General features: G+C 40.0%; 1 protein-coding gene across 1 annotated transcript in view; it reads left to right on the top strand.

The window, feature by feature from the left end:
- Positions 1-27,199, top strand: part of LOC124777110 (calcium permeable stress-gated cation channel 1) — a 161,358-nt gene that overhangs the window by 33,611 nt on the left and 100,548 nt on the right. Inside the window, exons 2-4 of the mRNA XM_047252395.1 lie at positions 8,744-8,802; positions 8,946-9,093; positions 23,322-23,404. Coding sequence (XP_047108351.1) covers positions 8,795-8,802; positions 8,946-9,093; positions 23,322-23,404 — 239 coding nt within the window. The 5' untranslated portion in view covers positions 8,744-8,794. The remainder of the gene's footprint in view (positions 1-8,743; positions 8,803-8,945; positions 9,094-23,321; positions 23,405-27,199) is intronic.

Below are 27,199 nucleotides of genomic sequence, written 5' to 3'. Positions count from 1 at the left end.
TACAAAACATAATCATATACTATATAATAGATTTAAACTCAGTCAATAGATAAGACAGGATTTTAAAAATATCATCATCTTACATACTACATTCCAAACAAACAAAACACAGTTATATAGTCTTATGAATCTGCAAACATAGTGTATATTTTCTTCTAGACTAGGGGTTATTATGCATCCATGGTCAGAGATCTTCTCTATACTAAACATTAACAGTACTTGACATTTTACATACTTGTTTGCTTACCAGTAGCTCCTCTCCTCTTTACATGTACAATGGACATTTCCACAAAATTCTTACTATAATGGTTATTATCTCTAAATTGTTCAGATATACCACAAATTGGGCTACCTGTATCAATCAAACAGTTCCCTTCCCACTGATCAATCTTAATCTTAATGTAAGGACACCTAAAATCTGAATCATCTGTTTTTATACACTTCATGTAAAAGATCACTTTCAATTTCATAAAATGCTACATCCACACAGTCTTTACTGGGTTTTATCAACTTCTCTGGTATCATAGCATTACTGCAGGTACTCATGTTTCCAGATATAAATTGGATACAAATTTTGACTAACTACAGCATAACCTATTCCAGAATGCACATTTATCTATGTTACCATCAATCTGGTCCCAAACAAACTTCAAAAAGTTTTCACCTTTATTCTCCAGGCTTACAGATAATTCGCTGTTACTATCTGGATAATTCAGTATACAGTTTCAGTATTCAGTTTATTCACCATTGACCACTTACAGCAGAATAGGTCTGAACATTAAATATACAATTAACGATAACTTTACTGTAAAGTTTTTAAAATTGAATTCCACTTCTTTTAGGAATATTCTTATTTACTAATGTCAAAGATTATATCAAAATATTGTTTTCTTATAAAATAGGTGTTTGAGTAACCAGTCATCAATCTTACATTTGAAAATATTACTGGTCAGTGACTAAGCAGATGCTGGAATTTTATTGAAGAGTTTTAAACTCATTATTTTGTGTGAGTTTGCAGTCTTTGTGATTCTGTGTCTTAGTATGTCGAAGTCACTACATTTGTCAGTCTCTAGATGAGATAACACACTCTTGCTATTGTCTTGCAGATATGGCTAATATGTTCCTCCCAGTTTAATTCTGAATTAATGTGGAATCCTAACAGTTTTACTGATTTGCTTCCAACAGCTGTAGTTAAACCTAGAATTAGTTCTTGAGTTGTATCAGGATTACATAGGAGTTAATTAGAAGAAAACAAATTCATTACCTAGTTCTAGTTTTTCCTGTGTTGCCTGATGCAGTTCTATTTTCATGGTGTGTATTGAGCAGTGTTGTGTCATCTGCATAACACACAGTTGAATTTGCTCCTACATGGTAAGGTAAGTCATTAATTGCATTGATGAACAGAAAAGGAACTAGGACCGAGCCCTGAGGCACTCCAGTCCGAACTTCCTTCATCGAGGAGTAGCTATCTTTAATGTGCATGGCATTAATGAAAAACTGCTTTGACTGGACTGGTATTCTATGACTCTCGCTTACCTCATCACATTCTTACCTGTATTGTCAACACCGTTCACAAATGACTCTGAAACTTTATTATTCTTAAACTCCACAAATACCTGATACTCATCATCATATTTGTCCAAAATTACTTCATTAACAATGTCAGTAGGAACGCAAGTCTGATCTCCATCAGTCACTTACCTCACCTACATTCATTTGCAATAAGCTACTATTCTCAGACTTAACAAACCTCAGTTATTTTACAGCTCTCATTCCCATATACATCAAAAATACCACCTAATTCAGATCCAATACAGTCATCACGTGATTTACATACATCAGTAAGACTGTTTTCTGACCAAGAGGAAAAATCATTAGTACATACTCCTTCAAAATTCTCACTACTCTCACATTCTGGTTTGTGATTAGCACCTACATCACTATAATTAAACATAGTATCCCGAAACTTCTGATCAAAATGTAAATGAAAAATCTGATATTCGTTCTGTTCAACTCTGATGTAATCAACATTCTTTGACTGTCTTGCCGATTCGACAACTAACTCATTTTCCAAAACAATACATTTATTTTTTAAAACATCAACTTTTCCATTCACAGTTTTTAATCCCTCTGTCAATCCTTTTGTTTAGCTCTGAATCCTGATTACTAAGTTGGTCTATTTGGTATTGTACCCTATCCATTTTACTATTGTTTACAGGTCATTTAATTGTCCCTGTAGTGAAGTAAATTTTTTGGTTAACTGATCATCTGCACTACATCTGCTATAGGTATCCATATCCATTTCCTCTAGTTTTTGTCATAATCAACTGCAAAATATCAGTTTTTACTTTTTCTTTGCTGACCATGCTTTAACTTGGTTCAGACATGTCCTGGCTAGGTCCTACTGCTTTCACTTCTAAATCACTACTACCCTCATTTCTGTTTATTTTGTTAGCAAGCATGTGTCCATAAACAGATTAATTTCGCAAATAGTTTGTACTTATCTTTCCTTTTTGATGCCCCTCTTCGTAGTAGTAAAGTCCTCTTATATTCGATCCAGTCTGTCATTGTTGGCCGGCCGCTGTGGCTGAGCGGTTCTAGGACATCAGTCCGGAACTGCGCTGCTGCTATGGTCGCAGGTTCGAATCCTGCCTCAGGCATGGATGTGTGTGCTGTCCTTGGGTTGGTTAGTTTTAATTAGTTCTAAGTCTAGGGGACTGATGACCTCAGATGTTAAGTCCCATAGTGCTTAGAGCCCTTTGAACCATTTGATTTGCCGTTGGTAGTACATATAGTCACTGTTGATACAACTTGGTTGGGCAGCTCTCGGTGTTTTTTCTTAAAGACCATTCATACATAAACTGCAAGTGGCACAAATCACTCTCCCTTCTTCTGCAACAGAGAAAACTTCATTATCAGTCAATTGATCCTGGATGTTGTCAACACTTGTAATCTACCCCTTCCTCACATTATTTGTTGATTGTCACTCCATTTGTAATAAACTCTTTAAATAAGCTTAGAGAGGAGTAAGATTTGCAATAAAACTTTTTTACTTATCTTCTTTTCTCGTACTTGGCTCCAGTTCTTCAAGTCTAGGGGTTGATTCTTGAAGCTGAAATTTTTTGATATTATAGGTTCTCATGGGCACAATTGATGAGATAACTAGAAAAGAATTGCCTGTTAGTATGCTGACTTTTATTCTTTCACATTTTTCTGTATCACACTGTCTTTACAATTTCACTTCAAAAATGAAAATTGCATTGTTTTGTTGTTGTCGTCTTCAGTCCAACTGTCCATGCTACTCTTTCCTGTGCAAGCTACTTAATCTCCAAGTAACTGCTGCAACCTACATCCTTCTGAATCTGCTTAGTGTATTCATCTCTTGGTCTCACTCTTAAGATTTTTACCCGCCATGCTGCCCTCCAGTACTAAATTGCTAATCCCTTGACGTCTCAAAACATGTCCTACCAACTGATCCCTTCTTCTTGTCAAGTTGTGCCACAAATTTCTCTTCTCCCCAATTCTATTCACTAGCTCCTCATTAGTTATGTGGTCTACCCACCTAATCATCAGCATTCTTTTTGTATTACCACATTTTGAAAGTTTCTATTCTCTTCTTGCCTAAACTATTTATCATCCATGTTTCACTTCTGTACATGAATACACTCCACACAAATACTTTCACAAATGACTTCCTGACACACAAATATACAGGGTGTTACAAAAAGGTACTGCCAAACTTTCAGGAAACATTCCTCACACACAAATAAAGAAAAGATGTTATGTGGACATGTGTTCGGAAACGCTTAATTTCCACATTAGAGCTCGTTTTAGTTTCGTCAGTATGTATTGTACTTCCTCGATTCACCGCCAGTTAGCCCAATTGAAGGAAGGTAATGTTGACTTCAGTGCTTGTGTTGACATGTGACTCATTGCTCTACAGTACTAGCATCAAGCACATCAGTATGTAGCATCAACAGGTTAGTGTTCATCACGAATGTGGTTTTGCAGTCAGTGCAATGTTTACAAATGCGGAGTTGGCAGATGCTCATTTGATGTATGGATTAGCAAGGGGCAATAGCCATGGCGCGGTACGTTTGTATCGAGACAGATTTCCAGAACGAAGGTGTCCCGACAGGAAGACGTTCGAAGCAATTGATCGGCGTCTTAGGGAGCACGGAACTTTCCAGCCAGTGACTCGCGACTGGGGAAGACCTAGAACGACGAGGACACCTGCAATGGATGAGGCAATTCTTCGTGCAGCTGACGATAACCCTAATGTCAGTGTCGGAGCAGTTGCTGCTGTACAAGGCAACGTTGACCACGTCACTGTATGGAGAGTGCTATGGGAGAACCAGTTGTTTCCGTACCATGTACAGCGTGTGCAGGCACTATCAGCAGCTGATTGGCCTCCACGGGGACACTTCTGCGAATGGTTCATCGAACAATGTGTCAATCCTCATTTCAGTGCAAATGTTCTCTTTACGGATGAGGCTTCATTCCAACGTGATCAAATTGTAAATTTTCACAATCAGCATGTGTGGGCTGACGAGAATCCGCACGCAATTGTGCAATCACGTCAACAACACAGATTTTCTGTGAACGTTTGGGCAGGCATTGTTGGTGACGTCTTGATTGAGACCCATGTTCTTCCACCTACGCTCCATGGAGCACGTTATCATGATTTCATACGGGATACTCTACCTGTGCTGTTAGAACATGTGCCTTTACAAGTACGACACAACATGTGGTTCATGCACATTTCAGTCGAAGTGTTCGTACGCTTCTCAACAACAGATTCGGTGATCGATGGATTGGTAGAGGCGGACCAATTCCATGGCCTCCACGCTCTCCCGACCTCAACCCTCTTGACTTTCATTTACGGGGGCATTTGAAAGCTCTTGTCTACGCAACCCCGGTACCAAATGTAGAGACTCTTCGTGCTCGTATTGTGGATGGCTGTGATACAATACGCCATTCTCCAGGGCTGCAGGGCATCAGGGATTCCATGCGACGGAGGGTGGATGCATGTATCCTCACTAACAGAGGACATTTTGAACATTTCCTGTAACAAATTGTTAGAAGTCACGCTGGTACGTTCTGTTGCTGTGTGTTTCCATTCCGTGAATAATGTGATTTGAAGAGATGTAATAAAATGAGCTCTAACATGGAAAGTAAGCATTTCCGGACACATGTCCACATAACAAATTTTCTTTCTTTGTGTGTGAGGAATGTTTCCTGAAAGTTTGGCCGTACCTTTTTGTAACACCCTGTATACTCGATGTTAACAAATTTCTCTTCTTCAGAAATACTTTCCTTCCCATTGCCAGTCTACATTTTATATCCTCTCTACTTCAACCACCATCAGTTCCTCAAATAGGAAAACTCATTTACTATTTTAAGTGTCTCACTTTCTAATCTAGTTACCTCAGCATCACCTGATTTAATTTGACTAATTTTTATTATCTTTGTTTTGCTTTTATCGATGTTCATCTTATATCCTCCTTTCAAGACACTGTCCATTCCGTTCAACTGCTCTTCCAGGTCCTTTGCTGTCTGTGACAGAATTACACTGTCATCGGCGAATCTCAAAGTTTTTATTTCTTCTCCATGGATTTTAATTCATACTCCAAATTTTTCTTTTGTTTCCTTCACTGCTTGCTCAATATACAGAGCGAATATCATTGGGGATAAGCTGTCTCACCCCCTTCCCAACCACTGCTTGCCTTGCATGCCCATTGATTCTTATAACTGCCATCTGGTTTCTGTACAAATTGTAAATAGCCTTTTGCTCACTGTATTTGACCCCTGCCATCTTCAGAATTTGAAAGAGAGTATTCCAGTCAACATTGTCAAAAGCTTTCTCTAAATCTACAAAATGTGGGTTTGCCTTTCCTTAATTTGTTTTCTAAGGTAAGTCATAGGGTCGGTATTACTTCACCTATTCCAGCATTTCTCTGGGATCCAAACTGATCTTCCCGAAGGTCGGCTTCTACCAGTTTTTCCATTCATCTGTAAAGAATTCAGGTTAGTATTTTTGCAGCAGTGACTTATTAAATGGATAGTTCAGTTATTTTCACACCTGTCAACACCTGCTTTCTTTGGGATCGGAATTATTATATTCTCATTGAAATCTGAGGGTATTTTGCCTGTCTCGTACATCTTGCTCACCAGATGGAAGAGTTTATCAAGGCTGGATCTCCCAAGGCTATCAGTAGTTCCAATGGAATGTTGTCTACTCCCAGGGCCTTGTTTTGGGTTATGTCTTTCAGTGCTCTGTAAAATTCTTCACACAGTATGGTATCTCCCATTTCATCTTCCATAATATTGCCCTCAAGTACATCACCCTTGTATAGAACCTCTATATACTCCTTTGACCTTTCTGCTCTCCCTTCTTTGCTTAGGACTGGTTTTCTATCTGAGCTCTTGATATTCATGCAGGTGGTTCTCTTTTCTCCAAAGGTCTCTTTAATTTTCCTGTAGGTAGTATCTATCTTACTCCTAGTGATATATGCCTCTACATTTTCCACATCCTTACATTTGCCCTCTAGCCATCCCTGCTTAGCCATTTTCCAGTTCTTGTCGATCTCAGTTTTGAGACATTTGTATTCCTTTTTGCCTGCTTCATTTACTGTATTTTTGTGTTTTCTCCTTTCATCAGTTAAATTCAGTATCTCTTCTGTTACCCAAGGATTTCTACTAGCCCTTGTCCTTTTACCTGCTTTATCCTCTGCTGCCTTCACTATCTCATCTCTCAAAGCTGCCCATTCTTCTTCTGCTGTGTTTTTTTCCCCCCCATTCTTGTCGATCACTCCCTAATGCTCTCTCTGAAACTCTGTACAACCTCTGGTTCTTTCAGTTTATCCTGGTACCATCTCCATAAATTCCCACCTTCTTGCAGTTTCTTCAGTTTTAATCTACACTTCATAACAGATAAATTGTGGTCAGAGTCCACATATGCCCCTGGAAATGTTTACAATTTAAAACCTGGTTCCTAAGTCTGTCTTACCATTATATAATCTGTCTGAAACCTTCCAGGGTTTCCCAGGCCTCTTCCTCATATAAAACCTTTTGTGATTCTTAAACCAAGTGTTAGCTATCATTAAGTTGTGCTCTGTGCAAAATTCTACCAGGTAGCTTCCTCTTTCATTCCTTACCCCCCATTCCATATTCACCTACTACTTTTCCTTCTCTTCCTTTTCCTACTATCAAATTCCAGTCGCCCATGACCATTAAATTTTCTCCTCCCTTCACTATCTGAGTAATTTCTTCTATCTCCTCATACACTTCAATCTGTTTGTCATCTGCGGAGCTGGTTGGCATATAAACTTGTTCTACTGTGGTGGGCGTGAGCTTTGTGTCTATCTTGGCTACAATAATGCATTCACTATGCTGTTCGTTGTAGCTTATCCACGTTCCTATTTTTTATTCATTATTAAACATACGCCTGCATTACCGTTATTTAATTTTGTATTTATAAACATTTTTTCACCTGACCAGAAGTCTTGTTCATCCTGTCACTGAACTTCACTAATTCCCACTATATCATACTTAAACCTATCCATTTCCCTTTTAAATTTTCTAACCGACCTACCCGATTAAGGGATCTGACATTCCACGTTCTGATCTGTAGAATGCCAGTTTTGTTTCTCATGATAACAACGTCCTCCTGAGTAGTTGCTGCCCGGAAATCCAAATGGGGGGGCTATCTTACCTCCGGAATGTTTTATCCAAGAGGATGACATTTAACCATACAGTAGAGCTACATGCCCTCGGGAAAAATTACAGCTGTCATCCCCCCTTGCTATCATACGTTCACAGTACTAGCACAGCAAGGCCGTTTTGATTAATGTTACAAGGCCAGACTAGTTAATCATCCAGATTGTTGCCTCTGCAACTACTGAAAAGGCTGTTGCCCATCTTCAGGAACCACACGTTTGTCTGGCCTCTCAACAGGTACCCCTCCGTAGTGGTTGCATGTATGGTATGGCTATTTGTATTGCCGAGGCACGCTAACCTCCCCACCAGTGCCAAGGTGTGTGGTTCATGGGGGGATATTGTTATTGCCAAACATAAAAACACCTCCTATCACATGCATGCTCACTACTAGCACATTCTGTGGTACTGACAATATTCCAAAGACTTTACAAACTTTATTGACAGATGACTTTCTATTAATCTATACTATTATTTTATAAATGAGTCCAGAAGTAAACATAATAAATATCATCAGATTGTGCAAATAATAATAGGAATTTTAAGTGTTCCAGCTGTTTCATAATTTTGAATGTTTCTTAAAGAAGAGTAATTTTAACTGTATATACATGGTTAGTACATATTGAGTGTAACAACAAAAATAATTTCATTTTATACATTTTAGCTTGAAATTTAAGACAACGTGTACAAAATCATTTGCAGTTTTTTAGAAAAACATTTGAGATAGTATTAACTTGTTCAAAAGGTTTTGATAACTTCTGTTCAAGAAAAGTAATGCTACAGGAGGGTGTCGCTTTACACCAGGCTTTTGACAGGTGGTCACATTAATGTGATTGGGCCATACAGTATAACTTAGCTTTTGAGTCAATAATGAGCTTAATTCTAAAACTGTAACTATTTGAAAAAAGTTGAAGGAAAAAAAATTCACACCACTTTGATGCAGTTTTTCACTAAAACTGCAGTGATGCAATGTAAGCTATACTTAGAATATTTAAATAAACTAATTTGTGCCATTTTACTATTACAGATGCTGTATTGTTCTGAAGCTGGTATATATGGATAAGTAAGCTCTGCTGCAATGGTAAGGTAAAGAAACTTGAGAAATTAATTTTTTTTTTTTTTAATTTATCACTTTCGCATAAAACATGGTTTATTCTATTTTTCTTTCTGAAGTGATAGTCTGAGACCAGTTATGACTCTGAGTGTCACAGAAAATGTTTTGCTTTCAGGTTCTTTGGTGAGACATTGTTCAGTGAAACTGGACAGCCAGATGGAGCAGAATCATGTGCATATTATAACAAAACTACTAAAAGAATTATTACTTCAGTATATGAGGGAATCCCAGAGAACTTTCTTTTGAACTTCTTGGGCTGGGCGGTAAGTAACTATCAAAGAGTTGAATTCTATTAAAAATCAGTTTTTTTCATTACTCTTGTGAGGTCTTACTTCTGTTTATCAGCTTTACCAGACTGAAATTCAAGTTGATGGCTGTGGGCTGGTAGTTATATTGCTAAGATAGATGAGACTGAATGTGAAAAATTCATGCTAGAAACTAACATTGATTTGCCACATGAAAAGGAAAATTCCTTCAAACTCTTAAATTCGGACACTGGTGTGTCATCAAGTACTTCAATTTAGGAAGTCCATCTTCCAGTACTGTTAGTAAAATCACAAAATCTGATAACAGGCCTGCTAGCTTTGTCAATCTTTGGTTTCTTCTTTAGTGAGGAAAGAGGAACTCATTGGAGAGTTTGGATCTGTGCTTTCTGTTGTAAAACTGAACTGAGAGTTAGGACTCCCAGAATTGATTTGCATGCTGTATGGGATGTGTGTGGCTCATGTATGGGGAAGTTTTCTGTAAACTGACTAAATCTTGACACTGTAATGCAAAGGAATAGATTGTTACTCACCACATAGAGGTGGCTAAACATTTAAGCTTTTGGACAAAAGTTACTTGCGAATAGAAAGGTAATATGTTCCTACTACAGACTACAACTGCAGCGATCTGGGAAGGTGGTGGCGGGGTAAGCAGGCGGTATGGCACAGCACGGCATGGGGATGGGATGGGATGGCGGAGGGATAGCAAAATAGGGGTGAGGAAGATAATGTGCTTCATGTGAGAGCATAGTGATTGCAGCTTAGTTTGTAGTTCACATATCTTTCACAGGTAACCCTGTCTTTGAGGGGATGTAATCGAACTGGAGTAGGTGGTGGTGGTGGTGGTGGTGGTGGTGGTGGTGGTGGTGGTGGTGGTGGATGCATTTATAGAACAGGTCCTGCATCTTGGTCTATTGCGGGTTTATGAGCCATGAGGCAAGGGATTGAGAATAGGGGTGGAGTAGGTGTGGACAAAGATATTGCATAGGTTCGGTGGATGGCGGACCACCAGTGTCGAAGGGATGAAGAGGATATTCCTCATTTCAGGGCATGGCAACAGCTAATTGAAACCCTGACAGAGAATGTGATGCAGTTGCTACAGTCCTGGGTTGTACTGTTTAAAGAGAGTAGTGCTCCTTTGTGGTCAGACAATGGGTATTTGGTAGATGATTTCTTCAGTCACCTAACTCCTCTTACTTCCTACACAGATAATAGGTGACTGGTGAGACCACCTACCAAATACCCACTATCTGTTCACAAAGGTGCATTACTTTCTTGACACAGTACCACACAGGAGTGGAGCAACTGAATCACATTCTCTGCCAGGTTTTAAACTACCTCTTAGCATGCCCAGAAATGAGGAATATCCTCCACACCCCTCTCACGTTGGTGATCAGCTATCCACTGAACCTACACAATATCCCTTCTCCACCCTTGCTACCAACTCCTTGCCTCACAACACACATGCCTGCAATGGATCTACATGCAAGACCTGTCCCTCACATCCTTCCACCACAACTACCTATTCCAGTCCAGTCACAGGCATCACCTATCCCATCAAATGCATAGCTACCTGTGAAACCAGTCATGTGATCTACAAACGAAGCTGCGATCACTGTGCTGCTTTGTACGTGGGCGTGACAACTGCCAAGCTTTCTGTTCACATGTATGGCTGCTGGTGCTGTAACCAAGACAGTTGGACCAACCAGTTGCTGAACCTGCTGTCCACCAACATGATGTGCCTTATTTCAGTGTCAACTTCACAGCCTGTGCCATCTGGATCTACGAGCTTTTCTGAACTGCACAGGGAGAACTCTCTCAACAACACATCCTTCATTCCTGTAACCCTCTTAGTCTCCGCCTCCACTAGTCCGTTTCCTCCACCTACCTATCCCCTTCCCTGTTTCCACTCCAGTACTACACACACCTTCTTGTCTATCAATGCACCTACAGTATTTCCCCCCCCCCCCCCCCATCAGTCTCCTCTCCCCTCTCTGGTCAAATCAGTGAAAATATCTGAAAGACATTGAAAGTTCGATAGCTGCAGTACTTTGGATAGCATGGTCAAAAGCATTTATACAATCAAACAAGCTCAGAAATTGTTTGACACTCCAGGGCAAAAGGTGCAAAATAAGACTAGAAAGAAGGAGCTGATGAAAAACTATATGTTGTGCTGCTCAGTAAGTCAGGGGAAGGAAATACTTGAACTGATACAAAACATGTTGGATAGTAATTACCAGGTAGTTAAAGCAATATACCAGGTTCATTGCTGTAAACAATCATTTAAGTTCTTTGGAGGGAAATCTTTGTAAATACCATGTAATTTAATTGAGGATATGAACAAGTCAGACTTCAATCTCAATTATATAGATGTGGATGAAACTGGGCCATTTTGGTATCCTCTTTTTACAGCGTGACAGTTGCCACTCTGACATGTATGAACTGTAAGTGCCAAAATAGTTGAGTCTCATCACTTGAAAACTGTAAATATCGAAGGTAGGGCAAATGTGAGAACAGTTGTGTTAAAGGTGGCCTGCTTCTTTTGCCCATAATTTTATATTTCCAGAACCACAAAAAAGTAAACTCATTTCACAACCACTGGCAACCAGTTTATACCAACAATGTCATGGACTAACTGCTATGAAATATAAAATTGAGTATCTACTGTAGTTGTTCCAATGCCAAAGGAGATGAAACCTAACATTCATCATTTGACACATTCTTGGAGCATATACATATATCTTAATTTAGGTTGCATACATTGCTGCATGGTTCCAGCTATGCTTCAAACCATCTAGCAAAGACTGAATACTGACAGTTTACTCAGGCATAAAACTCACAAAAATATTATTTACAGTTTGTAATAACTCTGTAATTGCTTGACAGTTCCTTGTAACCACGCCCTACAATCTAGATCTATCCCACATGACTTCTTTCCACTGGTCTAGACTGTACTAAATCAATGGCAATTTTTGTAATGAATATGCACAGCTTCCAGAAGACACTTACAAAAACTGACAGTTTGCAGAATGAATTTTCCCTTCTGCAACAGTGTGTGCACTGATATGAAGCTTCCTAGCAGATTAAAACTGTGTGCTGTACCAAGACTCGGAACTCTGGACCATAGTCTTTTTTCGGAAAAGTGCTCTACTGACTGAGTTATCAAAGTACGACTCCTGACCCATCCTCAGAATAGGAAATTAGGCACTGGCAGAATTAAAGCATTGAGGGAAGGTTGTGAGTTGTGCTTCGATAACTCAGTTGGTAGAACACTTGCCTGCAAAAGGCAAAGGTCTAGAGTTCAAGTCTTGGTCTGGCAAATAATTTTAATCTGCCAGGAAGTGTGATGAATAGTTTTTAGAAAGTTTAAAAGGCAAATTGAGTGTGTGTTTCCGTGTAGATATGTACTGTGCAAGCCACTGTACAGTGCATGATGGAGAGTGTTATGTACCAATATTAACAAATTTCTGTTCTGTTAATTTCACTTACTGAGTGGGAGTGGGAGAGGGGTGTCAGCAATGACTGCCTATATTTATTGGTATATACCCTTACATTTCCTGAGCATCTCTGTTAAACTTTTGTATCAACCACTTATCCTAGCTGCATATAACTGAATTCAGTGCCTGTCATTTGAGAGACTTCAAAAGCTGGAATAGTAGTCTAGAATTAGTCACACTAGCATCTAATATGGAATTAACTTGAAAGAAGCACTGCATGTTCCCAGAAACTGTCCAACAAATCTTAGGCTTACATTTGCATACCCTACTCCTGTAACTGTGTGTTTGAATCTCTTAGATTTATAAACAAAATGTTGGGTGCCAGAAGCTTACAATTAATCTTGCAGTTGGATATTATCAGGTTATTTCTCTTTATTTGGGAATTGTTTTGTTTCTTCAGACTCAAAAAAGTTGCCATTTTTTGCACTGACTGGGCATAGTTTATCATTCTGTATTTCATTATGATTATCCAACTGTGATTTTCCTGTGGATAAGACCATAGATGGAGAAGAAGCTTGTAGTGTTACTGCTGACCCTATGTGATAAATAATTTTTGTACAGTAAGGTATTACCAGCCCTGTAATGTTTCCTTTGGACAATTCCAATATTACTTTCATTCCTGTTGAGCATTCACTGTCAAATATTAGGTTGGTGTAGAATTTAGCAGCATTTTTGTTTTGCATGTTGGTATTCTGGTTGCTATGGGTTTATTTATCGATTGTCATTTTTTATTTGTAGTTCAGTGTTGCTGTTTGAGTTGACATATTGTCATTTTATCATTTGGAGGCAGTGAATGGAGCTGTAGATGCTAGAAAATTAAGTACCAAGTGGAGAAATTGGATCATTTCTGACAGTCTTCTGTTTGAGTTCCATAGAGGGAGGACAGCAGTGGAGGCAGCCAGAAACATTGATATTGTGTGTGAGGAGAATTCCATTGGACAGGGCATGGCAAGAAAATAATTTTCTCATTTTGAGGAGGATTGTTTTGATATTGGTGACTCTCCACATTCAGGAAGACCTTAGAGGTTTGAAGATCCATGATGATTCATGTTAGTGTACACATGAACTGGCAAACGTGACAAACTGTGATCATTTCACCATCGTACGACATTTGCGTGGAGTGGGTAAGGTTAGTAATTGGGTGAATGGGTACCGCATTCTCGAAGACACAATCGCAAAAATCAGCAGTTGGCCATATGTGCATCTCTGCTTGCTTGTCATCAATTGGCTCATGAACATAACCAAACATTCCTATCCTGTATCATTACTGGTGACGAGAAATACATAATGTAAGGAAAAGAAAGGAATGGTAGAGTCCAAAGAAAGCAGCAACTCGCCATACAAAGTACTGCTTGCATCCACAAAAGATAATGTTATACCTCTGGTGGGACAGCGGTGGTGTGGTGCACTAAAAATTGCTCCCCTGAGATGTAACCACCACTGCAGACATTTGACAACAGCTGAGACACCTTGCAGGTGCAGTCAAAAGCAATGACCAGGAAGACTGAAGTGATGCTACTCTACAATGACGTTCGCCCACATTCTGTGAGACACAAAAAACACTATACAGGAGTTGGGTTGGGAAGTCATTCTGCACCCACCTTATTCACCTGATCTTGAGGAGCCCTCAGATTTTCACCTTTTCCACGTTCTATCGAGTGGAACAACCTTCAAGGAACTTCCTTTCCAGAGGAAAATGCACTATGAACATAGTTAGACGAGTTCTTCACCACAAAACTACAATTTCTAGTGTCACAGAATTGACTGACTGTTGTAAATAGTGGAGAATATAGTATTGGTTACTAAAGTATCTGTTATGTTTATCTGTTGTGTTTATTAAACTTATAGAGAAACACTATGAACTTACACACCAAACTAATATAGTGTATGTATAGTTTTCTGTTAGTAAAAGATTCTTAGTTATGTCTGTGGAGAGATTCTTTATTGTTAATTGACAGTGTTGTGTAATGGAAATTATATTGGAAAATTAAAATAAATTGTGATGTATTGTAAAAATTTCCTTAACATTTTGAGGTCCAGCCATTTAGAAAAATTTTAGGCCCAGAAAACTACCCATTTGTGCCATTATTTGAAATCAGCTGGCAAATTTGTGTTTGCTACCATATTTACTCGAATCTAAGCTGCACCTGAAAAATGACTCTAATTCAAGGGGAAAAAAAAATTCCCGAATCTAAGCCACACCTGAATTTTGAGACTCGAAATTCAAAAGGAGAGAGAAGTTTTAGACCGCACCTCCAGGTCGAAACAAAGTTGATCCATTGAAACATGAGAGACAATTTAGGTCGAATGGATGAAGATACAGCTGCAGTAGTTTGGTTCGAGTCGTAATCTTAACAGTTAAGCTTTACCAAGTAGCTGTTGCTATGTGTCAGGCGCTCCGTCTGTGTTGATACGGCTACCCTTCCTTTTTCAGATGCTTCGTCTGGTTTGAATTGATTTTGCTTTGATCTGATAAGTGCCGTTCTCTTTGTTATAGGTGTTTACATCCCTCTAAGCTGAAAATGCACTATTGTACTGTCATGCATTGTTTGTTGCACTGATAATGAGTGTTTACGACTGTCGCTGCCTGCGGCATGGCTAGCTTTTGTGTGCACTACCGCCACTTACTATTAAAAAGGAGAGGAATTGTCTCATTAGCGAAACAATGGCAAGAGACTGCTATTTGTTGTTACTTACACTGCTGATTTCTTTGATAATGATCAACAAGAACCAAATAATAGACTGTGTATGATAGATGATGTTCTGAATGAGAGTTTAGCAAAAATTTTTCTCCATTTGAAAATCTTTGCAGACGCCTCTTTAGTACATCACATTCTGCACAGAAATTAGTCATCTTAGATTTAAAAATCTAGTCAGTTGCTGTGCTTCATTTCTGACTGTATCACTATTGAGCATAAGAATAATACGAAGATAAACATGACATGATACGTATATTCTTCAACATTTGCTGTTGTCTCACTCTGGTTTCGTAGTTTATTAGGCAGACAGGATTTAAATGAGATAGCAGCAAACACGAAAGAATACATGGCATAATGTTTACATTATTCTACCTTTTCTTTTAATTTATTTATTGATGCAGAGGTTTTGGCACCAGTATTTATCTTTGTGCCTGCAAAGCATGCCTGTGTAGCGGTGAATATATTCGACGGCAGAAGTTAGTTGTGGCGGCACCTACCAACATTTTTCAGAACTTCCACTTACTTTGCACTCGATTCTAAGCTGCAGGTGGTTTTTTGGATTACAAAAACCGGAAAAAAAGTGCAGCTTAGATTTGAGTAAATATGTTATCTGAAAAATAATACACACTGAAAAAGAGCAAGCTTAAAGGTTTATTTTTCTTATTTTAGTTCTTTGATTGGGTACAAATGTTACAATAATGATGGCAAAAAATATAATTATCCTTAAAAATATGTGAGGTGAGTTCCTGAGCAATTTTGTATGTAATTGGCTTTAGCATGGAAAGTCCTGAAGAATTATGACATGCAGAGAGGTATGTTGCAATCAGGACTACACCAAATTGATTCTTTCCAGCTTGTTTTACAACTAAACTGTCTCGTTCTCTTCAAGCAAATCTTGAAAACCCATGTTGGATCTGCTTCATCATGAGATTCATCTATAAAAAAGAAGAGATTAAGACACAAGTAAAATTGAACTAAATTGTAATTGCAGCAGCAGTGTGGGTAGCAAAAATATTAGCGATGGAAAATTGTAGCAATGTTCAGTGTACTTGAATATGAATCCTCTTCAGATTTTTCCCACTCAGATATTTCTCCCTGCAACCCAGAATCATTTATTCCATCCTGTTGAGCTTTCAACATTTCTTGCTCATGTAACAAATGTGTCATATTTGTAGTAGAATTAGGCAGATGGCAGAACCTAATGAGTACGTGCAAGAAACTTACAAAAAAATGTGAGCACATATTTCCTCAGTCATTTGTTTGCGATTGTTTCTCCTGAAATGATTCCAGAAATTACCAGAAGCCTGCACCTGTCAACGGACAGGTAGCAAGAGGTCCATGCAGTTTTCTCATATGAAGTGAGTAGACTTTTCGAGCAGTAGGTGGCTTGCACGTAAAGAACATCACGACCTGAGAGATACTCTGTTGTGTCCTTTCGAATACAGCTTTGTGGCCCAGGCGGTGGTTGGGCATGGTCACCAAAGTGTTAAGGAGGTTAAATTCAGAGACTGGATTGATTCAGAAGAGTAGTTTGATAACATGTAATCTAACTTCGCAGTTTTAGTGTTTTGAACTTGATCAAGTGATTGATTTGTGGAAACTTACACCGAAAAACTGATGCATATAAAACTGACAAACCACTGGCCTGCAATTTTTGAGAATTGCGTAACGTGTGCATAGATATCTGGTGTCACTTACCTCTAAAACCCTACCAAGAACTTGTTGAATTCATGCCACCCAGAATAACTGCAGTGTTGCTTGCTAAATGTGGAACAACTGCTATTAAGCAGAGTCATAATGTTTTGGCTCATCAGTGTTTGCTGTACGGTAAAGGACTGATGAAAAGAAATAAATCCAGTTTTCTTCACTCCTCACCCCCCCCCCCCCCCCTACCAACTCTCTTCCTCCCCGCCCCCCCCCTACCAACTCTCTTCCTCCCCGCCCCCCCCCTGGCAACTATCTTCCTCCCCGCCCCCCCCTGGCAACTATCTTCCTCCCCGCCCCCCCCCTGGCAACTATCTTCCCCCCCGCCCCCCCTGGCAACTATCTTCCTCCCCGCCCCCCCTGGCAACTATCTTCCTCCCCGCCCCCCCTGGCAACTATCTTCCTCCCCGCCCCCCCTGGCAACTATCTTCCTCCCCGCCCCCCGGCAACTATCTTCCTCCCCGCCCCCCGGCAACTATCTTCCTCCCCGCCCCCCCTGGCAACTATCTTCCTCCCCGCCCCCCCTGGCAACTATCTTCCTCCCCGCCCCCCTGGCAACTATCTTCCTCCCCGCCCCCCTGGCAACTATCTTCCTCCCCGCCCCCCTGGCAACTATCTTCCTCCCCGCCCCCCCTGGCAACTATCTTCCTCCCCGCCCCCCTGGCAACTATCTTCCTCCCCGCCCCCCCTGGCAACTATCTTCCTCCCCGCCCCCCCTGGCAACTATCTTCCTCCCCGCCCCCCCTGGCAACTATCTTCCTCCCCGCCCCCCCTGGCAACTATCTTCCTCCCCGCCCCCCTGGCAACTATCTTCCTCCCCGCCCCCCCTGGCAACTATCTTCCTCCCCGCCCCCCCTGGCAACTATCTTCCTCCCCGCCCCCCCTGGCAACTATCTTCCTCCCCGCCCCCCTGGCAACTATCTTCCTCCCCGCCCCCCCTGGCAACTCTCTTCCTCCCCGCCCCCCCTGGCAACTCTCTTCCTCCCCGCCCCCCCTCGCCGCCCTGCCAACTCTCTTCCTCCCCGCCCCCCCTCGCCGCCCTGCCAACTCTCTTCCTCCCCGCCCCCCCTCGCCGCCCTGCCAACTCTCTTCCTCCCCGCCCCCCCTCGCCGCCCTGCCAACTCTCTTCCTCCCCGCCCCCCCTCGCCGCCCTGCCAACTCTCTTCCTCCCCGCCCCCCCTCGCCGCCCTGCCAACTCTCTTCCTCCCCGCCCCCCCTCGCCGCCCTGCCAACTCTCTTCCTCCCCGCCCCCCCCTCGCCGCCCTGCCAACTCTCTTCCTCCCCGCCCCCCCCTCGCCGCCCTGCCAACTCTCTTCCTCCCCGCCCCCCCTCGCCGCCCTGCCAACTCTCTTCCTCCCCGCCCCCCCTCGCCGCCCTGCCAACTCTCTTCCTCCCCGCCCCCCCTCGCCGCCCTGCCAACTCTCTTCCTCCCCGCCCCCCCTCGCCGCCCTGCCAACTCTCTTCCTCCCCGCCCCCCCTCGCCGCCCTGCCAACTCTCTTCCTCCCCGCCCCCCCTCGCCGCCCTGCCAACTCTCTTCCTCCCCGCCCCCCCTCGCCGCCCTGCCAACTCTCTTCCTCCCCGCCCCCCCTCGCCGCCCTGCCAACTCTCTTCCTCCCCGCCCCCCCTCGCCGCCCTGCCAACTCTCTTCCTCCCCGCCCCCCCCTCGCCGCCCTGCCAAATCTCTTCCTCCCCGCACCCCCCCTGCCGCCCCCACCTCCGCCGCCCTGGCAGCTCTCTTCCTCCCCTGCCGCCCTGGTAGCTCTCTTCCTCCCCTGCCGCCCTGACAGCTCTCTTCCTCCCACCCCCACCACCACCACCACCACCACCGAAAGTGGAATAACACCTGATGCGCTACTCCTCTGTGAAAGTGGTTTTTATTTTCAAATGTAAGGTTTTGCTTCAGTCCTGGAATAGGGTGGGGTGGTTGTGGCCTCTCTTCGTGTTTTCTCAGTCTGGGACCCATGACCCCCTCTTTTATCTGTCTGTTTTCCCAGTTTTGTAGATTTGGGCTACCCTTTTATACCTTCCACTGTGTGTGTTTTGACTTCATTTTATAATTTGACTCCTCTGATTGTATCTGTCCACTTTCAGTGGATCCTCTCTCTTCTGCGAGGTACTTTGGAATCGTGGGACTGATGACCTCACTGTTTAGTCCCTTAACCTCCTTCAATTAATCAGTCTGTCAGTCAGTCAAAATCTTTGAGTTTTGGTGATGACGTTATAATTATGTCGGAGACATCAAAGGCTGGAAGAGCAGTTGAAAGAATTTCAGTGTCTGGAAAGGGGGATATAAGATGAACATAAACAGAAGCGAAACAAGGATAATGGAAAGTAGTTGAATGAAATCAGGTGATGCTAAAGGAATCAGATTAGGAAACAAGACACTTAAGTAGTTGATGAGTTTTGCTGTTTGCGTAGCAAAATAACTGATGGCCATAATACAGAGGATATAAAATGTAGGCTGGCAACGGCAAGAGAAGCATTTCTGAAAAAGAGAAATCTGTTAACATTGAATATAGATTTAAGTGTTAGGAAGTCTTTTCTGAAGGTGTTTGTCTGGAGTGTAGCATGGATGAAAAAAGTTTAGATAAAAAGAGAATAGGAGCTTTTGAAATATGGTGCTACAGAAGGAGGTTGAAGATTAGATGGGTTGATCATGTAACTAATGAGGAAGTACAGAATAGAATTGGAGAGGTGGGGAATTTGTGGCGCAACCCAACCAGGAGATGGTATGGGTTGATAGGACACGTTTTGAGACATCGAGGGTTCACCAATTTAGTATTGGAGTGTGGGAGTTAAAAATTGTATAGGGAGACCGAGATCAATACAGTAAGCAGAATCGGAAAGATGTAGGTTGCAGTAGTTACTTGGATATGAAGGTGCTCGCATATGATGATATGCGTGGAGAGCTACAACATCGGTCTTCGGATTGAAGACCACAACAGCAGCTACTTTTTAATACTTCACATAAATATATAGCCAAGGTCTAAAGATTTATAGTATTCCTAATATTGTAGGCTTCTGAAGGTGACATATTAATTTATTGGAACTGGTAAAGCATAATAAAATGTACTTGCAGTTGATGACGGAATTTGATCCTGAGGAAAAAAAGAAAGAAAGAAAAAGGAATGTACTTTTCTGTAATGAAATTTCATAGATTTTTTGCACACAAAATGTTAGTCATATAATTGGCCTTTTTCATAACAAATTTGTCAGTGACAGAAAAATGTTGTTATTTACCAAGAAAATTGCCAAACACCCATATGTTCTGAGAAGTTATTTTATTTAGATGATGAGTTTAGAAATGTACATAAACTGGTTAGCACTGAAACTATTTTGACATCACAGTTATAACAGAACATGCCAAACATTACAAAAAACCAAAAATAGACAATATACAATTAGAAACACAAACATATAAAGATTGTCTAGTTTATTTATTTAATTAATTTTTATTTCTCCACATTCTATCTTTCTTTTTTCTTTTATGTACATCAGAATTAGTTGTTGCAACATCAAGAATGCAACCAGATTCAAAACCCAGTGGCCAACAAGATATTAAGTGAATAATAGTATGCAAAGATCATATGAGGAATACCCATGAAATACCGAGAGGCATATGTTATATACTAAATAAAAAAATAAAAAGGTGTGATTTGGTGTCCGTTATGTCAGTTAATAGGTGGGCAAATACAAGAGTGGAACAAAGACCTCAAATCTATATTAACTAAGGGGAGTTCTCCAAAATCTCGATTGACAGTGTAATTACTATTTTCTTGGGAATATAAGGTATCATACTATTAACCTACCTACAAAGTAATGAACTCGTCCAGATGGGAACTGACATGTATCAAGTTGCATTGCAATAGGTAGTGTGGGAATGAAACAAGTTAAAAGTGAAATAAGTGTGAAACCAATAAGACACCAAACTATAAGCCCAATTATTAAGGAACATTTTGGCACAAAAAGGGGGCAATAGTTCTGAATGGTAAAAACAGTTGTTAAATAGCCTCATACTTTAATCCAGTCATGGGATGGAACAGTACTAAATCAAAACCTTCTAAATGATGAGGAAAACAAAGGTGATCAAACAAACAATTTAGTAGCAGAAGACTATATATGCCAGGAGTCTCAAGCCTCACGGTAAAACTTGTGACCCACAACAGTAGCACATAACATACTCAAAACTCGCAGCTGTCATCAGGTCATCAACCCAAACTCCATAAAAATGATAAAATACACGTGTATGGTAAGAACATCATAAAATGTGCCAGAAGGTGTGTGGTGAAGTAAAAGTTACAAAGCTAGAATTAAACCAACCAACCAACCAACCAACCATAACATGTGTTATGAGATGTAGTCAAGAACACTGGATACTCCACATATGACCTGGAAAATATGTCAATTTGGATCCAAAAATGTAACCTGCTAAAAGTGGCATGTAACAACAAATCCAACCATAAGGAAATAGCTATCACCTCACCATGCTAAAATATCAAGAAGAAATCACTATCATATACAAAATCCCATCATAGATGTGTATGAGCTTACAAAAGACCAAATCATGGTCAATAATAAAAACATGCTACATACCAATAGTATGTAGTGTAATAAAGTGAGATTCAGTGTGTTGCAAAAAACAACAAAGATTTTGAGATAATACTAATACTCATAACGGGACCTACTGTATTTCACAGCCAGAAAAACCAGTGCATTGACCATTGGGTTTTGCATCTGGCTGTGTTCTTGAAGTTATGGCAGTAATTCTGATGTATCACCAGTAGTGATAATACTTAGACAATAGATATGCACACTGTTGTGTACTTCATAGGCTGTATTGTAACAGTGTTTTACTTTGAGTAAAAGTTTTCCTAAAAAGTAGTGTATTTCTCATCTATAATAATTATGTAGGTTTTATATATTTAAAAATACGTAAAAAAGAAAGGTAGAATGTGGAGAAACAAAAAATTAAATAAATAAATAAAACTAGACAAGTTTTATTCATTTGTTTTCCTGATTGTATATTATGTATTTTTGGTTTTTTGTAATGCATGGCATGTTCTGTTATAACTCGAATGTCAATGCTAACCAGTATGTGTAGATATTGTGCTGTACATGCACAGGTACTTGACTTAATGCTGCAAACTGCATTCTGTTGTCTGGAACCATGAGACCGTTATGGTCACAGGTTCGAATCCTGCCTCGGGCATGGATGTGTGTGATGTCCTTAGGTTAGTTAGGTTTAACTAGATCTAAGTTCTAGGGGACTAATGACCTCAGAAGTTGAGTCTCATAGTGCTCAGAGCCTTTTTTGCATTCTGTAGATTTTAAGGGCTTCTATTATTATGCTTCACCTTCTGTCTGTAAAGTCAACTTGGTGTTTTTAGATGCTGAAACTGGTTGTCATCTAAATAAAATAACTTCTCAAAACTGTTTAGTGATTTCCATGGTAATTATCTGATCGGCTACTGTCCCAATTCCACAGTGGATCACCAAAATATTATTATTATTATTATTATTATTATTATTATTATTATTATTATTTTCTCTCATTTCTCACTGAATGAATCTCATGTTCTCTTGCTTCATGTAAACTGGAAATCCAGTCAGTGGGTTAAACAGAAATTAGTCTACAAAACTAGCTACAGTGTGTTCATATCTATCAAACATTGAAAGATCTAGACTGCAGGTGCAGGGAGCTTGGTGCTCTAATAGAGTACGTTCTATTGCAGGAAAATAAAATTAGTAAATACTCCCACCCCATGTGAGTTATTACTGAAATAAGGAGAACTGCTGTGTTAGGAGGAACAGTGATCAGAGCTGATAGAACAACAGTTTATGAAATACATAATGAAAAACTCAACCCCTTCTTATAACCATGGCCTTTAATGGTAACACAGATGTACACAGTGTTGTTAAATAATTTAAACAATTGTCTTGTATTTACAATGATGGTGAGGAGAGCAGGGTAAGGGTGGGAAGGCTATCTTGAACGGTAGTGCTCTGTGTATTCCGCAGAAGCATTCAGAACAGTGTATTTTTCAACATTTTGAACATTCTTATGTATCTGTGGACAGTTAAGTGTTTGTTACTGTGAAAAGTTAGCCAAACCCAGTTGGGATATTATTTCAAAATTTTGGATTTAACTTTATTTTTGAAATTTAATGAAGAGAGATTAATAGTGGTGTAGTTGGGGCACTTGGAATGAATTTTTGCGCCATATAAATAAAGGTAAGTTCCCCTCCTTTTTTAGTGTTCTTTTGTTTTGTTTTATTGTATATAATTTGTTTGGCCCAATTGAATATTCATACTTAGTTTTTCTTTCAGCTCTTGTTGCTACTCTTTGCCATTTTGAGGAAAAGAGCTTGGAATTATGGCAGGCTTGCCTTGGTCCAGAAGACAGAGGAACGGTAAGTAACATTTGTGTAACAATGCACATATTTTACTTTAACAACTTCCAGATGTCTTGACCACACTTTTATTATTTCCAAAATCACTGTACTGTACTGTACTGTACTGTACTGTACATTGTCATTTTCAAAGTCAATAAAATGAAAGTGGTGTCAAAAGATATGAAAATGTTAAATGTCGCCAAATCAGTTTTGTTTTGTATTGCATTTTGTAGCCTTTGAAACTTACCCTGTCAAAATGTGTAAGGTGATTGTGTAAATGACAAAAAGTGTGGTCAAGGCATCTGAAAGTTGTTGAAGTACATCCAAATGTCTGCTTTGTATCACAGGACTTCCGTGCCAATAGCAGCTTGTACATTTGTTAGTTACAAGAAAAATCTAATTGCAATTAATGTGAAAAATGCCATTTCTGTAATGTTTCCTCTACTATTTTTCATACTCTTTGTTCAGGTTATGTGCATTATAGATTTTGCTGTAATAGATTTTTTAACCCTTTCACCTCCAACCATGAGTGAGACTCAGGAAGTAAGTTAGGCTAGAAACAATAACTGAGAGCCTGTCTTGTGGCACTTTGTGCAAACCATGTGCAAAGATTATGACCCTGGCTCATGTCGGCATGCAAAACAATCTGACAATGACGACGAGGGTCAGAGTCGGATTTGGGGTTCAACAATTCTTGATAATCTCTTACTTCAGTAATGTGTACTCCTTTGTTGCATTCACACTTGTTGATTGTGGTCCCTGAAAGAATCAAATAACCCATATAACTATTATGTCAGAAAAAAGAACATATAATAAAACAGTTATCTGCAAAAAATCTCTCCAGTGGCATAGTTCTAAGTATCGGTACTTTTGGGTTAAAATTTTATACACTGTGAGAAGCAGCTTTGAGCCATTGCTATAAATCAAAGTATTTTCAGGAAACGATAAGAGATTTTGATTATAATGCATCTGAAGCTGTTGTGATTGAGTTGTTACACTCACTCTAAGACACACTTTGATATGGGTGACTGGTATTGTATGCCAAAATGGCTTGTAATGTCAGTTGAAAGTGGAACAGATGTTGTTGGGATAGATTAATAGAAAAAATGCTGGGAGATATTGTTAAAGCAAAATTTTAAAAAAGAGAATACTTCGAGAAGCTGCAATGGCAATTAGCATTGATGTGTAACGATAAAGAGGATATCCAGATTATTTCTACAAAGCCTTAAAGTATAGAAATGACTGAACAAAATGGAAGTCAACAAAACCATACTTTTGAACAAAGATGTGTTGTTGGTTACAACAGGGGAATGTTTGGTATTGACTGCCAAGGTTGTATATTAGTGGGTTTTGATGTACCAAAATTTTTTTGCATATTTGTTATGGCACCTATAAATCATATAGTCTGTACAATAAAAAGCTATTAAAACAGAATTAAACTGAGTATAGACTTCAAATATCAGAAGCATTATTATGAAACATACTGTCACAAGTTTATATAAGATGAGAGCTGCTATAGACATATAGAGATGTACCAATGAGATATACATACAACGGGGGGGCTCACTTTCTAAATCATATGGCTCCCACATCATCGAAAAATTGTCCAAAAAGAGCTTGCAAAATACGTGAAAGAAATAAGAAACAAAGTGAAATGGTCTGGGAATATAAAAATTGTCGAGTTGTGTTACACTATATCATTGTTTTGAAAAATATCGCACTGTTGAAGATTACCAGTTATCTAGGAGTATTCCGAAAACACAATTTGAACTAAGTATTGATTTACAAATTGTTACTGATACATTATCCACTTTCAAATAATAAATAATTTATTTTCACTGGTAAATCAATCATATTTACTTCACAGACATCTTATAGTTATTGGTTATGCCCAAATGTCGATTATTATTTCACAGGTCCTGAGGTTGGACCAAAATATATGTGCCATACCATACATGTACTCTGTGCAGGTTCGGGCACATGGCTAAAAAGCTAGAGGGCTCAATGCACAACCAACTTTCTTGCTTACTATAGTGTGAGCAATTGGGAGATGGCAGGTGGGCCAAGGGGTTAATTTACTAGTCATAGTCCTATTGAATGTGATATATCTAGTGGGTAACATGGGCCCCACCATGCAGCTTGCATTTTTTTGTGTGTACACAAATCGATGTCAGAAATAAGTGTCAGATTGGCTGACCTAGAATTGAATCCCAGACACTCTTTGTAATTGAGTCACACCGGTTTTTATACATTCAAATTAATGACAGTAAATGTAGCTGTAGATGCAGTAATGATGAGTGACGGGAAGAAGAGTGAATCAATCTTGTAGGCATTGCTTTGTTAATTCCATTATTTTCAACTTGATGTTTACATTGAGTGGGGTGGCATGGTGTTTAGCCCAATGGACTAGTTTTCAAACTGATAGCAGTTAAAATCCCTATCAGGCCATTCATATTTAGGTTTCCAGTCATTTCAATAATTTGCTTGATGAAAATTCTGGGCCGGTTTCTTTGAAAAGAATGCTTCTGGTGTTGCTGATTTTCTTCTGTATCACTACCATAATCACAGCTTGTGCTTTGTCTGTAGCAACCTTTTCTATGATGGGACGTTAAATTCTATTCTTCCTTCCTTCTATGTTGGTTTTGTAGCTTAAATTTCTTCTCAGTTCTGAGTGTATATGACGGCTATTCAGAAAGTAGGGAATGTTTCCATCTGACGCCACTAGGTGTGCGCCGATTGCATATATTTTGGTCTTTACATGCTTGGCAGCTCAGTCGGCATCCATCCGTGACAGTGGGAATGTATCTGCACATCTGGTTTTTGTGATATCTGAATTTGAAATGTGCGCTACAATTGAAAATCCCACCAGTTGCGAGGTGTGGTCTGTGATACGGTTTTTGTTGGCAAAAACCTAAAACCCATAAAAATTTATAGTGAACTGTGCGAAGTGTACGGAAACAGTGTAATGAGTGAATGTTCTGTCTGTAAATAGTGCATTTGGTTTAAAAATGGCCAAACCAACATTAATGAAGAAGAGAAGAATGGACGCCCAAGCATTGTGACTGACGATCTGGTTGCTAAAGTTGATGAAACGATTTGTGAAAACCGTCGCTTGACAATAATGGAGCTTTTGCTTTCTTTTCCACAAGTTTCATGGACTTTGGTGTTTGAAATTCACTCAAAAGCTAGGCTACCACAAATTTTGTGCACAATAGGTGCCCAAAGTGGTTACAAAGCAGCAAAAGGGGGCATCGTTGACATCTCTGGAGGCCTACTGCAAACATGGGTGATGAGACTTGGATGAAACACATCAGTTGCGAGACAAAATTACAGTCCATGGAGTGGGGGCACACAGGGTGACCCTAAAAACGAAGAAAATGTTTGTAAACCTTGTCAGCAAGGAAGTTGATGGAAACAGTGTTTTGGGATAGGCAAGATGTACTTCTTACTGATTTTCTTGAACGTGGAGCAACCATAAATTCTGCCCGGTACTATCAAATTCTGCACAGCCTTAGAAGAGCAGTTCAAAACAAACGCCAAGGAAAGCTGACGTCCAAAATTTTGTTTTTGCACAACAATGCCCGACCTCACACGGCAAACCACACTAAATAACGCCTTAATTCATTCAAATGTGAAATTTTCCCTCATCCGCCCTACAGCCTTGATCTTGCACCAAGTGACTTCCACTTGTTTCTCAAGATGAAGAACTGGCTTGCAACGCAGCACTTTGATGATGATGCGGAACTCCGGGCAGGCGTGACTCACTGGCCGAAGTCTCAGGCGGCAGAATTTTATGACGGAGGTCTTTCAAAG

This window comes from Schistocerca piceifrons, chromosome 2, assembly GCF_021461385.2.
Source record: "Schistocerca piceifrons isolate TAMUIC-IGC-003096 chromosome 2, iqSchPice1.1, whole genome shotgun sequence".
In the NCBI taxonomy this organism is placed as follows: Eukaryota; Metazoa; Arthropoda; class Insecta; order Orthoptera; family Acrididae; genus Schistocerca; species Schistocerca piceifrons.
The sequence above is the reverse complement of the archived record's forward strand: the minus strand, read 5'-3'. Positions and strand labels throughout refer to the sequence as shown.